The sequence below is a fragment of the Onychomys torridus genome, chromosome 6 (assembly GCF_903995425.1).
Source record: "Onychomys torridus chromosome 6, mOncTor1.1, whole genome shotgun sequence".
Lineage (NCBI taxonomy): Eukaryota > Metazoa > Chordata > Mammalia > Rodentia > Cricetidae > Onychomys > Onychomys torridus.
Genome location: NC_050448.1, coordinates 78,511,558 through 78,527,749, shown reverse-complemented (window position 1 = coordinate 78,527,749; position 16,192 = coordinate 78,511,558). Strand labels below are relative to the sequence as shown.

At 38.1% G+C, this 16,192-nt stretch overlaps 1 protein-coding gene across 1 annotated transcript in view; it reads right to left on the bottom strand.

The window, feature by feature from the left end:
* Ptpn22 (protein tyrosine phosphatase non-receptor type 22) overlaps positions 1-16,192 on the bottom strand; it is a 48,816-nt gene that overhangs the window by 579 nt on the left and 32,045 nt on the right. The window contains exons 15-18 of the mRNA XM_036189976.1: positions 10,753-10,830; positions 10,132-10,247; positions 8,618-8,648; positions 2,617-2,694 (exon numbers count right to left, since the gene is read on the bottom strand). Coding sequence (XP_036045869.1) covers positions 2,617-2,694; positions 8,618-8,648; positions 10,132-10,247; positions 10,753-10,830 — 303 coding nt within the window. The remainder of the gene's footprint in view (positions 1-2,616; positions 2,695-8,617; positions 8,649-10,131; positions 10,248-10,752; positions 10,831-16,192) is intronic.

Sequence of the window (16,192 nt, the reverse complement as noted above, 5' to 3'; positions counted from 1 at the left end):
CACTGTTTATCTGTTTTATTCAACCACCACTGATCATAAAACAAATTTAACTTTTATAAAGTTTGTGGTGATATTGTGTTCCCCAATATATCATGCACCCTAATAACTTATCTGGGGCCAGAGAACAGAACAGCCACTAGATATAGAGGCCAGAAAATGGTGGCACACACACACACACACCTTTAATCCCAGCATTCCAAAGGCAAAGATCGTCTGGATCTCTGTGAGTTCAAAACCACCCTGGAAACCGCTAGGCATGGTGACATGCGCCTTTAATCCCAGGAAGTGATGGCAGGAAGCAGAAAGGTATATAGGCAATGAGGACTAGGAACTAGAGCCTCTGGTTAAGCTTTTAGGCTTTTGAGCAGCAGTTCAGCTGAGATCCATTCGGATGAGGACACAGAGGTTTCTGGTTTAAGGAAACGAGATCAGCTGAGGAATTGGCGAGGTGAGGTTAGCTGTGGCTGGTTCTGTTTCTCTGATCTTTCAGCATTCACCCCAATACCTGGCTCCGGGTTTGTTTTTATTAATAAGACCTTTTAAGATTCATGTTACAAAAATTAAGCACTATTATTTATTTATGTGCTTAAATCTAAATCTAGTTCTATATCTATGCAGCCACAGAAATTCCTGGGTTTACTAAAATATTATGTTTCCAAAACTCATAAAATAAAAAGCAATCCTGAAAGAAATAGTTGATAATTAACTTTTCATTACTTTTCTTCCTGAAATGCACCTCCCTTGCCTACACAAAAAAAAGAATAAGAAAAAATTTCACATAACATAAAGGCTGTTACTGGGTTCTTTCAAAAAGAATTTCAGGCTGATGACATTTATTCTTTGTCACCAGCAATATATGTCTTTTTCTTTGATTGTGCTAGATTTTCAAAGCATCTTACACTTAGCCACTTTGGTGCCTTAAACTGAAAAATGACGTGTTTGAAATTTAAAGGGAGAACAGAAAGTGAAAAACTCAGAGACATGCCTAATACTTTAATTTCATCACCTTTCCTAGTAACTGCTTACATATATGACTACATTTAATTAAGTCTAAAAAACAAAACTAGAGTAGGCCAGGTATAAGCTCAAAGCCAGCCTGACATACATAGCAAGATATACACACACACACACACACACACACACACACACACACACACACACCTGTATGCCAGAGCTGAAAGAAACATTTGATATTTATTAACTAGTGATTTTAAATGTTGGGAGAAGTGTACAGAGACTATTTTATATACATTCTACTCCACTGAAAATAAAGAGAAGGAAAAGTATTGAGATTAAATAGTTCATACATCAAACCCATCTCCTCAGCAGGTCACTTAACTGTAGCCCCGTACACTGGGAAGAGGGGTGAGGACATGACACATGACCACTTAGAACAACTAAAATCTCAGATGCCTTTATTTGATCTAATTCACTAGTCAATTCTTAATACTTTCTAACAGCTTTACACTACTGTTTTCTGCATATGGGTCAATTCAGGAAAAGTAAACCTGAACCACAAGCTTCTTTTTCCTTCAACTTACTGGGGGAAATGAGATAGAATCTCCCCATACAAGTCCAGCATGGCCCTGAAGTCATGATCCTCCTGCCTCCACCTTCCATGGTCTGGGATTACAGGTGTGCATCATCAGAACAACTTAAATATTTTTAAGTAACACATTCTTACAGTTTATATTGCCACTATTAAAGGGAGACATGAAATGTAAGTGATGCTTTCAAGTACACAAACTGTTGAAATCTAGGCATGTTTGAAAAGAAGCAGCCTGGACACAGCTAAGATGTTATCCCAGAGCAACAGCAATGTAAAGTCAGATGGTCCGTACATCACTCAAGTGATTTAGAGAAAAGAAGGAAGCAGAAAACTTCGTAACCTGAGGCAAAGTTGCATGTTTTCTTCATAGTTCATACAATGTCCTATATGAATGTTTTTAAGTAATTTTATACAAATCTTAACTTTTAAATTGTGACAATTGAAACATTGAGTTAATGAAATGCAGACCAAATTTTATAGATAAGAAGTAGAGCATTTCTAGTAAATATTTTCTCAAATGAGACAAGAACTGTAATGACAGAGACGGCTCCCTCATTTTCTGCTTCTTCCTCTGAAATAAAAGTATATTTGGGCCGGGTGGCAGTGCACGCCTTTAATCCCAGCACTTGGGAGGCAGAGCCAGGGGGATCTCTGTGAGTTCGAGGCCAGCCTGGGCTACCAAGTGAGTTCCAGGAAAGGCGCAAAGCTACACAGGGAAACCCTGTCTCAAAAAAAAAAAAAAAAAAAAGGTATATTTGGGCAATTGTATGTCTGCCTAGCAGTATTACAGTTTCTGATCTTCCTACAATCTTTAAAATTAATTTATTTTGTGTCTATTGGTGTTTTGCCTCCACATCTGTGTGTGCACCATATGCTTGCAGTGCCTGCCAGCAGGGTGCATCAGCTCCTCTGGAATTGGACTTACAAACCATTGTGAACCACTGTATGAGTGCTTAGAATTGAAGCTGGGTCCTCTGGAAGAGTATCCAGTCATCTTAATCACTGAGCCACCCCTCCAGCCCCAATTTATATACATTTTAAACTCTGCTATAAAATAATACACATACCAAAATTCAGAAAGGAGCTGGAATTTTTTGGCTGAACACATTCTACAGGCTTGCTTGGTGAGGAAGAACTGCAGACACCTATAATCAGAAGAAAACTATGTTGGGTAAGAATGTCAAGATATTTAGATTACTGTTTATTTGCTTACATGATTATTGAAATCCCAAACAATACTCCAAAATGAACATATCAGTATCATGTTAAACGTGTTCAAAATTGTTGAAATTATGTTTTTATATTAGAATTATTATAGGGAGAGGGAGAAAGGTCTCAGTCTATAGGCCTAAACTCACTATGTATCCCAGGCTGGCCTTGAACTTGTGGTACCTAATCTGTTTGCAAACAGAAACAGATTATGTAACAAGACACAAAACCAAAGAAAATCGTCAAAGGAATGGTGTTGTGGAATATTACTTTAACTATGTAAAGGTGTGTTACATTTGTTTATGCTGCATTGGTTTCATTGTGTAAAGGTGTGTTGTTGTTTCACCTTACCTGCCTAAGGCACCTCCTGATTGGTCTAATAAAAAGCCGAACAGCCAATAGCTAGGCAGTAGAGGGATAGGCAGGGCTGGTGGGCAGAGAGAATGGGTAGGAGGAGAAATCTAGGCTTGAGGAACCAGAGAGAAGAGAGAAGGAAGGAGAAGGAGGGGAGATGCGGGGCCAGAAGCCAGGCAGCTGCCAGCCAGCCAGAGGAAGCAGGAAAGTAGGGCATACAGAATGAAAGAAAGGGAAAAAGCCCCCAGGCAAAATTTAGATGAAGAGAAATAGGTTAAAACAAGAGCTAAGATAAGGCCAAGCATTCATAACTAATAACAAGTCTGTAGCAGGAATCTTAAAAGTTCTTATTAATGGGGTTGGGGATTTAGCTCAGTGGTAGAGTGCTTGCCTAGTATGTGCAAGGCCCTGGGTTCAATCCTCAGCTCTGAAAAAAAAAACAAAAACAACAACAACAAAAAGTTCTTATTAATAAAATCAAACCTGAGGCCAGTTATTGGGGTGAATGCTGGAAGATCAGAGAAGCAGAACAAACCACAGCTACCTCATCTCGCCAGTTCCTCAGCTGATCCTGTTTCCTCAGACAGGAAGCCTCTGAGTCCTCATCCAGAACGAATCTCAGCTGAACTGTGCTGCCCAAAGCCTGAATGCTTAACCAGCCAAATGCTTCTAGTTCCTGGTCCTAACACCTTATATATCTTTCTGCTTTCTACCATCACTGGGATTAAAGGCTCGCTTTCTGGGATTAAAGGCATGAGTCACCATGCTTGGCTGTATCCTTGAACAGATGGATTTCTGCCTTTGGAATGCTAGGATTAAAGGTGTGTGCTACCACTGCCTATCCTCTATGTTAAATATTGTGGCTGTTCTGTCTCTGACCCCAGATAAGTTTATTAGGGTGCACAATATTTCGGGGAACACAATACCACCACAGTCTTTGTGTCATGATTTGGGAGCTGGTTGGTGGCCCAAAAGAAAATCCACTACTTTAGAATTCACCTTTGGCTTTGGAGTTTATCTTTGTCAAACTCTGATCAGTTTATATTAATTTATCGATGGCAAGCTGAGGTTTTTCTTATATTGTCCTCTACTCCTAAATCTCTTACTTTGCAGCAGTTTTTTTTCTCATAGGTGATTCTAAGTTAGAGCCATAGTCTCTCAAAGGCATTTTCATGTTGCTTCATTTGCTGTTGTATTTACCATGTGTAAGACTAAAAATGTGTGTGTGGTTCTAACACCTTAATATAGACATATATCAGTTTCTACCAAGTTTTAAAAGGAATTCTGTAAAACTGGATCTACATTATACATGTGCATTGTCTTACAGGAATAAAGGTTTCTCAGGTTTATGTCAACTTTCTCAAAAACAGCTGATAAGCAAGGAAAAATTACTATATACTTTTTTATTTGTTCTTAACATTTCAAAATGTAATGTGAGAACTGCATATGTATGTTTGCACATAGGTATGTAATATTAGACGTCTAGAAACATCTAGAACATTTCCTTTCTGGAGGATACTTGAGTATTAATCACTAGAATACACAGTAGATTTCAGTTGTTTCCAATTCAGTACATACTAATACTGTGTGTCAAGAGCTGGGCTAGGAACTGAGTGAGGGTAGACAGGAACACATTGGGTGAAGATAGGGATGTGCAAGTATGTCAGTAATCTCTACATGTGAACTGAGGAGAGAATATATTTGTCCCAAAGAATACTGTTTCTTCTTTCTTTCTTTTTTTCTTTTCTTCCTTTAAAAAAAATTTTTTTTTACTTTTTTAATGCACACTTAGTTGCTTTTTTTTTGTTTTGTTTTGTTTTGTTGCCATGGGTGTTGGGTCCCCTAGAACCAGAGCTACAGACAGTTGTGAGCTGCCACGTGGGTGCTGGGAACTGAACCCAGGTTCTGGAAGAACAGTCAGTGCTCTTAACCACTAAGCCATTTCTCCAGCCCCTATTCGTTTTTCTTTTTATTTTTTAAACAAAGGCAGCAAATATTCAGCAAATCTATATTAGAGGGAACTGATATTTTACCTATGGCTTGTCTCAAGTTATGCTGCCTGCTCAACATGTATTCTCCAGATAAAAACAGATTATTTTTTCCCTTTACATCCTCCCCAATTTTCAGTTTCCACATGTCAAGTGGAACTATTTCTACTTGTAGAAGAATGAAATGACTAATAACTTGGGCTGGCTTCCACTGTCGGTACATTGGCATGGTCACACCAGATGTTTAGGTCTGATCTCATTACTAAGTAATCACTGGCCACATGTAACTATGTGGCTAAATATAAGACATATTATCTTGCCTAATTGGAATGTTAAATATACTGTTAAGAATCGATTCAGGCAGGGGCAAATGAACCAGGCCAGCATCAGGCCAATTTACACTAGTCATCAGGCTGTTGCTTAAGCAACCAGGAAGAAGCTCATTTTTTCCATCAGAAGCCTAAAACCACATGGTAAAAAAAATCTGACTATGAGTAAGCTTATAAAACGAAACAAAGCTGGGGCTAGAGAGATGGCTAATTTGGTAAAGTGCTTACTGGGCAAGCTTGAGGCATTGAGTTCAGATATCCAGCACCCAAGTAAAAGGCAAGACATGGCAGTCATGTGCCTATAATCCCAGCATGTGGGAAATGAAAAGAGCAGGATCCCTGGAGATTACTGACCAGCTAATATAGCCAACTGGTGAACTCTCAGTTCAGTGAAAGACCATGTCTGAAAAACATGGTAGATACATGATTAAGGATGATGCCTGACATCTACCTCAGACCACACATGTACATACATGTGTGCACACAGGCATACACAAGAATGACACAAAGCAATATGGAATGAGAGGTCAACTACTTAATGAATTATTTGAATTCTTAGTTACAAGACAATGTTTCTCTTATGCTCCAGTTAGCCTAAATTGGACATTCTGTCACTTGCAACTATAGTATTGCTGAGCAATTAAAATGTCTCATTAGGCTCAAACTGGTAAAGCAGTTTGCTGTGTAAGTCTAAGGACATGAGCTTGTTCCCTGGAACTCATGTAAAGGTAGAAGGGGAAAACCAACAACTCTATAAAGTTGTCCTCTATACACAAGTTGAGATATGTGCCCTCCATCATACATGCACATACACACACACACACACACACACACACACACACACACACACACACACATGCACAATAGCAAAATTTACTCAAAATTTTTCCCCGCTAAAAGTAGGCATCACTGGGCATCATGGTTGGCAGCTTCCATTCTTGTCACCTGTAATCCACTCTCCATACAGCAACCAGGATAAAAACAGAGTGCATAACATTTCTGTCTAAAACCCTCTTATGGTGTCTCATAAGCACTTAAAATAAACTCTACTCAGCAAGACCAATAAGAATGTAACGACTACTCTCCCATCTTTTCAGCCTTACCTTACTGTTGTAGAATATTAATTTAAGATGTGTTACATTTGTTTATGCTGTGGGACATTTGTTTAATGATGCAAAGATGTATTGCATTTGCTTGACTCTGTGAAGCTGTGTTACTTTTCCTGTCTAAAACACCTGATTGGTCTAATAAAAAGCTGGACGGCCAATAGCTAGGCAGGAGAGAGAATTAGTGAGGCTGGGAGGCAGAGAGAATAAGTAGAAGGAGAAAAAGAGAAGGGGAATGAAAGGAGGAGGGAAGAGGACTCCGGGGGCCAGCCACCCAGCTACACAGCAAGCCATGGAGTAAGAAGTAAAGAAAAGTATATAGAAAGTTAAAAGCCCAGAGGCAAAAGATAGATGGGATAATTTAAGAAAAGCTGGCAAGAAACAAGCCAAGCTAAGGCTGGGCATTCATAAGAAATATTACGTCTCCATGTATTTATTTGGGAGCTGGGTGGCAGGACCCTCCCACCCCAAAGATCAAAGAGTAATAAAACAAATTCTCTCACAATTACTCTTGTTTTCTTTGATAGCATCTACCACAATGTTATTATATATGTATTTGGGAAATCACTAAATTTCTGAATTCCTCACTAGTCTTAAGTTGCACAAAATCCTAAGAGCCAGTATTATCACTGTTGACTACCATATACCAGGTCCCTTCCACAATGTCTGGCACACAGTAGGCATTTAACAAATATTCATGGAAATATAGAAAAAAAGCAGACAAATGCTAGCTCAAAATAACAGATAAAATGCTATTTTCATTAAAAACTTAACTTCAAGCTACTAAGAGATTCAGATTGGGAAAGAACATGGGAATTCTTGGGGCATGAGTATCTGGAAGGGTGAAGGACAGGTATTCAAGTCTAAGCTAATGCAGGTCTAAGCTCCAAGGTCATTGGTGAAGACTTGATACTGTTTCTAGCCACCAAAGAATATCGAATGAAAGTAGCTGAAAAACAGAAATACAGTCTAGCCTACATTTAGAGGATGCCCTGAGAGTTTTTAACATAAGAAAGAAGGCTCAGTCTCCCACCATATCCCAAAGATCTGCCAGCATAAATCTATCTGAAGTTACTGTTTCTTTGATATCCCCAAAATAGTGTTGTATCTAGAGAAAGAAAACCGAGTGTTTCCTAAACAAGCTGATCAAATAAACCTTTGGCTGACTGTCCAAGTCAGTCACTCATTTGTTTTTTGTCTACTTAAATTTCCCCATTACTATAATTTCCTTTTGCAATGTTAAAATTCTCCTTGACTAATTCTAGGGGGAAAGGCATGTTTCTCAACCAGACTTTACCTATAATGGATAAAAGACTATTTTGGAGGTCAGGAAAGATGATAATGCTGGCAGGCTATTGAGAATCTGAACTTTATGGATAGAAAAATAAAGAACAAGCCTCAAAGGCAAAAGTAGCACTCAACTATCCACCTGAGATTTGCTTTCCCAAATTTCCTTGGTGTTCCTGGTCCCTCCATGTTGTTCCAGTATAATATCAACTATTTAGTCCTTCCTGACCAACCGAGTGGATCCCATTTAAGAGTCATACCGTCGTGTTTTATAGACCTTATAATTGTAAATAAGATGTCTAAGAGAATTTCCAAAATTTTAAAGAGCCCGTGGGTTTTTATTTTCATTACAATACAGCAAAATAATAAGCAACAGACTTTTGCTGCTGGTAATACATGTGAAAATGAAAATGTGTCAATGCTTTGCTTGTTTCATCAAGTCAACACATTTGTTTCACAATATGCTTTGCTGTTACTGTGTCAAAGAGAATATATGGAAGGTTAGACGCTAGGAGTTGTAAATGGCATACTTGTATCTAAGCATCTTGGTATGGGTAGACAGTCCAAACATTGTAGTTATTCTAATTCTGTCTGTAAATAGAAACCCTACCCGACATTAGCCTGATGGAGCCCAGCAAAGTCAAGGCCTGGGTAATCGCTCTAACCCACAGGTCCCTAAAGTAGTTCTATTTGGGAATGATACTGTTAACTTTTCTCATAGGGTGATTATACCAAAAACTGTGCAAATTTAAAAGTTTTGGATACATTCTAAAAAAGAAGTACGAATGAACTTACTTTTTTTCATATTTCGGAAAATCTTTAAACTCTATAAAAGTAAAGAAAGGGGGAAAGTTAATATTTTCCTAAAAGTTAAAAATGCTTTAGTCAACTAAAAACAGACTTAACAGGATTAGTTTCCTTAATAATAGCCATGAAAATGCAATTATTTTTCCATCTTACATCTTAATTCAATATAGAATTACCACTTGATTCTATCTTGCTATTTTACCATATGCATCATAGTACATATCTAGAAACAAGGCTGACAGAAGGCCAGGGGTAAAGATGACGGGCATCTCTCCCTTCACTGGGAATCCAGAGCTGACTTACAGCCTCTGGGGGTTGCTTTGCTCTTCAGTCATGTGCTTTTTTGTTTGCCCATATTTACTTTATATTATGGATTTCTAGCAATTCATCATATAGTAGACAATACCCTCTGACTATGGTGCAATTCACAGGCATTTTTCTCTCCAATTTGGTCTTTATCCTTGATTTTCAGGCAACTTTCCTTCACTGTGCAGACATTTTCTGTTTCATTTAGTGGAATGTGTGTATCCTTTTCCTTACTGCCTCTGGATTGTTATAGTTACAAAAGCCATTCATACTCCCAGAGTTACAAAAATATCTTACCAAAAAGTACTCTTGTAACTTAGGATGTTTTAAATAGTTGCTGTTGAGTCCTTTGGGAGGTTGTTTTTCATTTTCAGACTTAAAACAATTAGACTGGTTCATTATTTTGTGTGAATAGATGTGTTGCCTGCATGTATGTCTATGTACCATGTATATGCATGGTGCCCAGGGAGAGCAGAAAGAGGGCATCAGATCCTCTAGAACTGGAATTATAGACAGTTAAGATTCCCAGTGGGTGCTTAGGTCCTCTGGAAAAATTGAACTCAGGTCCTTTGGAAAAGCAGTTAGTGCTCTTAATCTCTGAGCATCTCTCCAGGTCCTGTTTAGTAGTTTTATGTGTATGTACACATTTTAACATTTAAATCTTTTAGCTATCTAGACTTTATCCTGATGTCAATATGAATTGTAAATCCTAAATATTTTCTACATTATTACTTATTTAGACCAACAACCTTGAAATTCTGATCCTCCTGCTTCCACCTCCCAAATATTAGGATTTGGGTATTACAGATATGCACCACCCTGGGTCACACTCCAGGCTTTAGGCAGGCTCTAGGCAAGCAGTCTACTAACTGAGCTACATTCTCAACCCACTAACAATTATGAAACTATCCATCCTTATCCCTTGTTTGAGACACACCATAATGCACTAAATCCCTACATGTATGTGGACCTATTCCTGAACTTTTTTGGGAGATGATGCATTTATTTTAATATATTAACATGTTACTGTAATTACTCTAATTTATTCCATAGATTTGCTTTTAGTTCATTTTGACTGTGTGATATCAAAACTCTGTTTAATAAAGGTGCTTCATATAATTTTCAATCTTGATGATGTGGAGAGAAAGCCTGTAGTAAGGGAAACTCTGAGATGTTTTCCAAATCTCTAGTCTTACTTTACTCCTTGTGAAACTTTTTCCAGTAGTCCTCAGTGTTTGATTAGAAGATGTTGAGTTTTCCATGGTTTCAGGATAGCTAGTAGAGTAAGATTCTATGGGTTGGGCCTGTAAACCTTAACAAAAAAGAAAAAAAGAAAGAAAAACATTTTGTTGTATAGTTTCTTAAGCCTATGACTTAAATATAGTTGTATATTCAAGCTTGGCCTATATGTTTTTCCTTCTTAGGTATCATTTTCATTATATATTGTAGACTTTAAAAATTATTCTTTTATTTAATCATTCTTTGTACCTTTCCATGTAAGACTTACTGTTTTTAACTCAGTTGTTTTTGGTTTTTTTAGATGGGTCTCATTGTGTAGCCCTGGCTGGCCTGGAACTCACAGAGATTTGCTTCTGCCTTCTAGCACACCACCATGCCCAGCCTTGTCTATGTTTTTATGAGATAGGGACTCAAACAGCTTTGGCTGTCCTTAAACAATGTGGCTAAGGATGACCTTGAACTCTTGTCTTCACCTCTCAAGTGCTGAGATTACAGGCATGCACTACCACACTTAGCCTATATTAGACCTTTTAACATTCCATTTTATAACTTTTTTTTGGAAAGTAATGCCAACTTACAGTCTTCATCAGCAAGAAGGAAGGACTCCGGAGTTCTTTCTGGGAGTGGAGGTGGAGGGGAACCATCCTGATGTAGATCTGTAATAAGAAAAGTATTTTATGGAAAATTTTTAGCCTTCCAGCTTCTAGTTGATTCTCCCATCTCTACCTCTCATCTCATTATAGGTGTGCTGGGATTAGAGATGTGGTATTGCCACATCTAGATTTTTAAATTTTAACGTTTATGGGGGAGCACAGACATACTATAGTGTGCATGTAGAGATCAGAGGATAACCTGTGGAAGTCAGTTTTCTGCTTCTACTGCTTGCATCCAACTCAAGTTGTCATGCTTAGTGGCAAGAGCCCTTATCACAGCCACCTCCATAGACATATCCATCTTTTTTATGTGGGTTATAGGGACTGAACTTAGGTCATCGAGCTTGCAAGGCAGGCACTTTTATCTTCCGAGTCATCTCGACAGCCCTGGTCATAGGATATTTAGGCTGTAAAATTTACCTATGAAGCAAGTATTGTTGTTTATTTCTTATGTGCTGCATAGTACTTATTTCAAGTACCTAATCCAATAATTGTTTGATAAACACTTCAACACAGTTTATTATCTTTCAGTTTGCTGTTAGGGCATATTCTGAGAAGTAAAATTGTTAGCAATATCTTGGTGGATATTTTCCTGAAATACCATTTCATCTTAAGTGTCTCTAGAGGAAGAATCTACAGTGCTGTTATTTTCTGTATTAAGTCTGTGTTCCTCTGCCTAGCTTTGGGTATATAGTAAAATACACATATGATTTGTCAACAGTAACAGTGCACTCATGGTATTGCACAATCATCACCATTGTCTAATTCCAGAACAGTTTCTACCACCATAAGATGAAACACTACACCCATAATGGCTCCCTATTCCCTTCCCCCTAACCCTGGCAACCTCTAGTTTCCTTGCTTGCTTCCTTGCTTGCTTTTAGCAGAGAAAGGATTTATTTTGGCTCATCATTTCAGGGTCCAGTCTATCATGGTGAGTCATGACAACAAAAGCTTGAGACAATTTGAGAGTATAGTGCTGGTACAACTATGCTGACTTGAAAAATGAAGTTCTCACAGCCCTCTGGCTGTGCCAGCAGGTTCTACACCATTTGTAAGAGGGGAGAACCCTACAGCCTCAGTGTTCCTAGAGTTCTCTGATCCAGAGTAGGAGGCCTGGTCCTAGGTGCTCTATGAGATGGAGGCTTGGTCCTTAGGTGTTTAATGAGCCAGTTGGTAGCCAGGACCCATCAGCTCACTGTCTTTATGGATTTTTACAATCTGGATATTCCTTCAGACTAACTTCAAAACGTTGCTACACTTTATCTAAATTTATCTCCTGTATTTTACAAAGTTTAACCCCTATTGCAATGACAATAACCTAGACACTAGCTGGGGGAGTAGCTGAGTGGTAGAATACTCGCCTAACATGCATGAGGCCCTGAATTGGATCCGAGCACTGTAAAATATACAGATAACCTACTCATGATTTCTTTGCACACATTGTTCCTTTGAGTCTTCTTAGGCTTGTCATAACTTGTGTAATTCCTTCCTTTTGTCCCAAATTCTCTAAGATCTTTCTTCTGCTGAGTGAAGGCTTTCCTAGCCACTCCAGTAATATCATCCTATTTTTCAAAACTCCTGCTGATTATAATTAGTGCCACATAGATAATCAGTGATTCCATGTGGGTATTAATTTCATCCACTCAACTTAATATAAACATTAAATAGTACTTTTTAGCTGGACACAGTGGTATACACTTGTGATTCCAAAACTTGGGAGGCTGAGGCAGGATAGAAAGTTTAAGGCCAGCCTGAGATGCTGCATAGCTAAACTTGTCTAAAAGAAAAAAAAGTAGTGCTTTTCCTTACATATTCTGCCTATCCTAACACTTGGAAGATATTTGATGAGGGCTATTTGGTAACACTGTGCTAAAAACTTTAAATGCATTATCTCAATTCTCACAAAAAAATTTATAAATTTTTAATTTATAAATGAGAAAATCCACAATTTAAAGAATTTTTATTATTTTATTTATATGGGCATTTCCTGTGTTTGAATGAATATGGCCCCCATAGGTTCATATATTTGCATGCTTAGTCCCCAACTGATGACTGCTTAGGATGGATTAGGAGGTGTGACCTTATTGGAGGAGGTGTGGCTTTGTTGGAGGTAGTAGGTCACTAGGGCTGGGCTTCAAGGTTTCAGGCCCAGACCAGACCCATGAGTCTCAGTCTCTCCCTCTCCCTCTCCCTCTCCCTCTCCCTCTCCCTCTCCCTCTCCTCTGCCTGCTGCCTATGAATCAGGATATAGCTCTCAGCTACTGCTCTAACACCATGGGTGCCGCCATGCTCCCACCATGCTTCCGCCATCATAAAAGACTAACCCTCGAAACTAAAACAAGCCCCCAGTTAAAATTAAATGCTTTCTTGTATAAGAGTTGCTTGGTCGTAGTGTCTCTTTGCAGCAATAGAGCACTAAGACAGCCAGCATGTATGAATGTATAACACACATGTGCCTGATCCCTGCAAAGATCAGAGGAGGGAACCAAATCCCCTGAAACCGGAGTTATGGATGGTTATGAGCCACTATGTAGGTGCTGAGAACCAAACCTGGGTTCTCCAGAGGAGCAGCCAGTGCCCTTACCCACTGAGCCATCAATCTCTCCAGCCCCAAACACATGTATTTTTGTTTTGTTTTATTGAGACAGGGCCTTACTTTATAACCAGTGGTAGCCTTGAACTTTTGGCAGTTCTGCTGCAACTTCCCAAGTGCTGGGGTTAGAGATGTGAGCCACCATGCCTGCCTCCGAGAGTATTTTGTTAGTTTTGGGTTTTTTGTTTGTTTGTTTGTTTGTTTTTGTTTTTAGTTTGGCTTGGTTTTGTTTTTGGTTGTTTGTTTTTTGAGACTGAGATTCATTATCTAGCCCTTATGGCTTGCAATTTGCTATATAGGCCAGGTTAGATTTGAACTCACAGAGATCTGCCTGACTTCACCTCCTAAATGCTGGGATTAAAGGCATCACACCCAGCCCTCAGAAAGTGTATTTTTAATTAAGCTTATATTTTGGTAATTTTTAGTAGATTGGTAGTTTGAATTGCAGACTGCTCAAAAGCTCATGCTTTTTAATATCCACATTATAGTACATATATATTTTTGAGTAACATGATAATATGAATAAATACGCTAATGACAACTACAGCCATGCTAATGTTTGCAAAGTACCTATGAATTCCCAGTAGGTGTCACTCAGTTTTTAGTATATAATATAAGCAAAACTCAGGACAAAGAAGAGTAGTAACAGGTTTTTAAAAGTGAGTGTGGTTAAGAGCACTGATTACTCTTCCAGAGGATGTAGGCTCAGTTCTAGCACCCAGATGGGACCTTACAACCACCTGTAACTCCAGATCCAGGGGCTCCAGCATCCACTTTTGGTTTTGAGTGGAGTGGGGTTATGCCACATTGTGGTTTTCACTTGTATTTCTTTGATGGGTAGTGATCCTGAATATCTTTATATCTGTTGGCCATAGTTATGTCTTCTTTTGAGAAATATATATTTAGATATACTGCCAATTTTTAAATCAGGCCACTGTATTTTTTGCTGCTAATTTTTTTGTATGTTCCTTAAACATTTTGGTCAATATCCAGAATATTCTATTGAGACAGGATTTTTAAAATTTGAATCACCAAGGCTGGGCATGGTGGTACACTCCTTTAATCCCAGCACTGAGGAGGCAGAGGCAAGCGAATCTCTGTGAGTTTGAAGCCAGCCTAGTCTACAGAGCAAGTTCTAGGACAGCCGTGGCTACACAGAGAAACCCTGTCTTGAAAACACCAAATAAATAAATAAAAACAGAATGAAATTTGAGTCACTGTAGTGCTGAGCAATGCTGTACGTGTCAGATGCACAGTGAACAAAGGTTTCTAAGTTAAGGGCACAGGTTGTTGCCTTTGCTGCATGAGGCCTTTTATTTGGTGTAATTCTACTTATCTATTTTTGCTTTAGTTTCCTTATTGTTTTATTTTTAATGTCCTGTTCAGAAAAGTCCTTGCCCATTCCAAAGTCCTGAAGTTTCTTCTAGTCATTTTGTAGTTTTAGGTCTTATACTTAAGTATTTAGTAGATGCTAAGTTATTTTTGGTGACCTGTGAGAGGTAGGAGCCCACCTTTGTTATATATGTGGATACCCAATTTTCACAGAATCATTTATTGAAAGCACTGTCCTATTCTGGCCATGTTCATAGCATCTTTGTGAAAGTCGGTTGCCTATAGAAGCACAGGTTGGTTTTCCTAAGCTATGTACTCTGTTCTTCAGGTTTGAGTGTCTCTTTTATGTTGGTACCTTGCCATTCTCATGTCTCTGGCTTTTTGAAGTCGGGTAGGATAGTATTTTTGTGCTTTGTTCTTTTTACACAAGATTGTTTTAACTATTTCAATTTTCAAATAGCCTATCTGAAATAATGTTTTTGTTTGTTTCTTTGAAGGATCCTGCCTTTACTTCGCCTATGACAAAACAAAATTGTCTGTCTGGGAAACCCAAAAATAAATCAAGACAGCAGAAGTTGTTTACAAGAACTCTGAATCTTCCTGAGGTGAATTACTCTAACTTAATGAGCTGTTATACAAAACAAGTTCTTAGGACTAAATGTCACCTGAAATCAAGAGAAGCCTTTATCTGATTTGGGACTTGGGAGTTTCACACTCTAAATTTGTGAGAAGGGAAAAAAGTGAAGGAATAACATGTACACACAATACAAGTTTGAAGCAATAAATGCCACTTAAAAATATAGTTCATGTAACTGTAGTAATAACAGCATTTCTTAATTCATAAGTGTGCTGAATCATAAATAGGTGTCCCTAACTCTTACAGTGATTTTTATAACTATCATATGGAAATTAGTTCTAAATTGATCTCCTCCAGAATTAGTTCTTCCATAATTTAGAACATTACCCTAAAAATTTATTTGGAGATAAGTTGTTGAAATTATGATTACTTCATGGCACTTGAAAAAGGATGATTGTTCTTTGCTGTGTGAGTTAAAAAAAGAAAAAGAAAAAGACCATTATGTGTGTCCATACTATTACCAGTGATTGTAACAACAATTACATTAAATTGTGACTTTCCACCATCACAACTGTGGGAACTATTTTTTAATTCAGCACTAGGAATTAAACCCAGAGTCTTGCTGTGCTAGACAAATGCTCTACAACTAAGCTACATTCACAGCCCTGTAGAAACTTCTAAATGCTTAATTAACTGCCTTAGCTCTGAAATCATTGTATATACTTAAATAGTTGGTTCAAAGAATATCTAGAAATACATAACAGATTATCAAAAATACAGACTTTTCTTTTAGAATCAGGAAACATTATTCCAGGTGTTCATCTTAAGTAATTGTCATGTCATTAAGAGTTGCTGTCTGT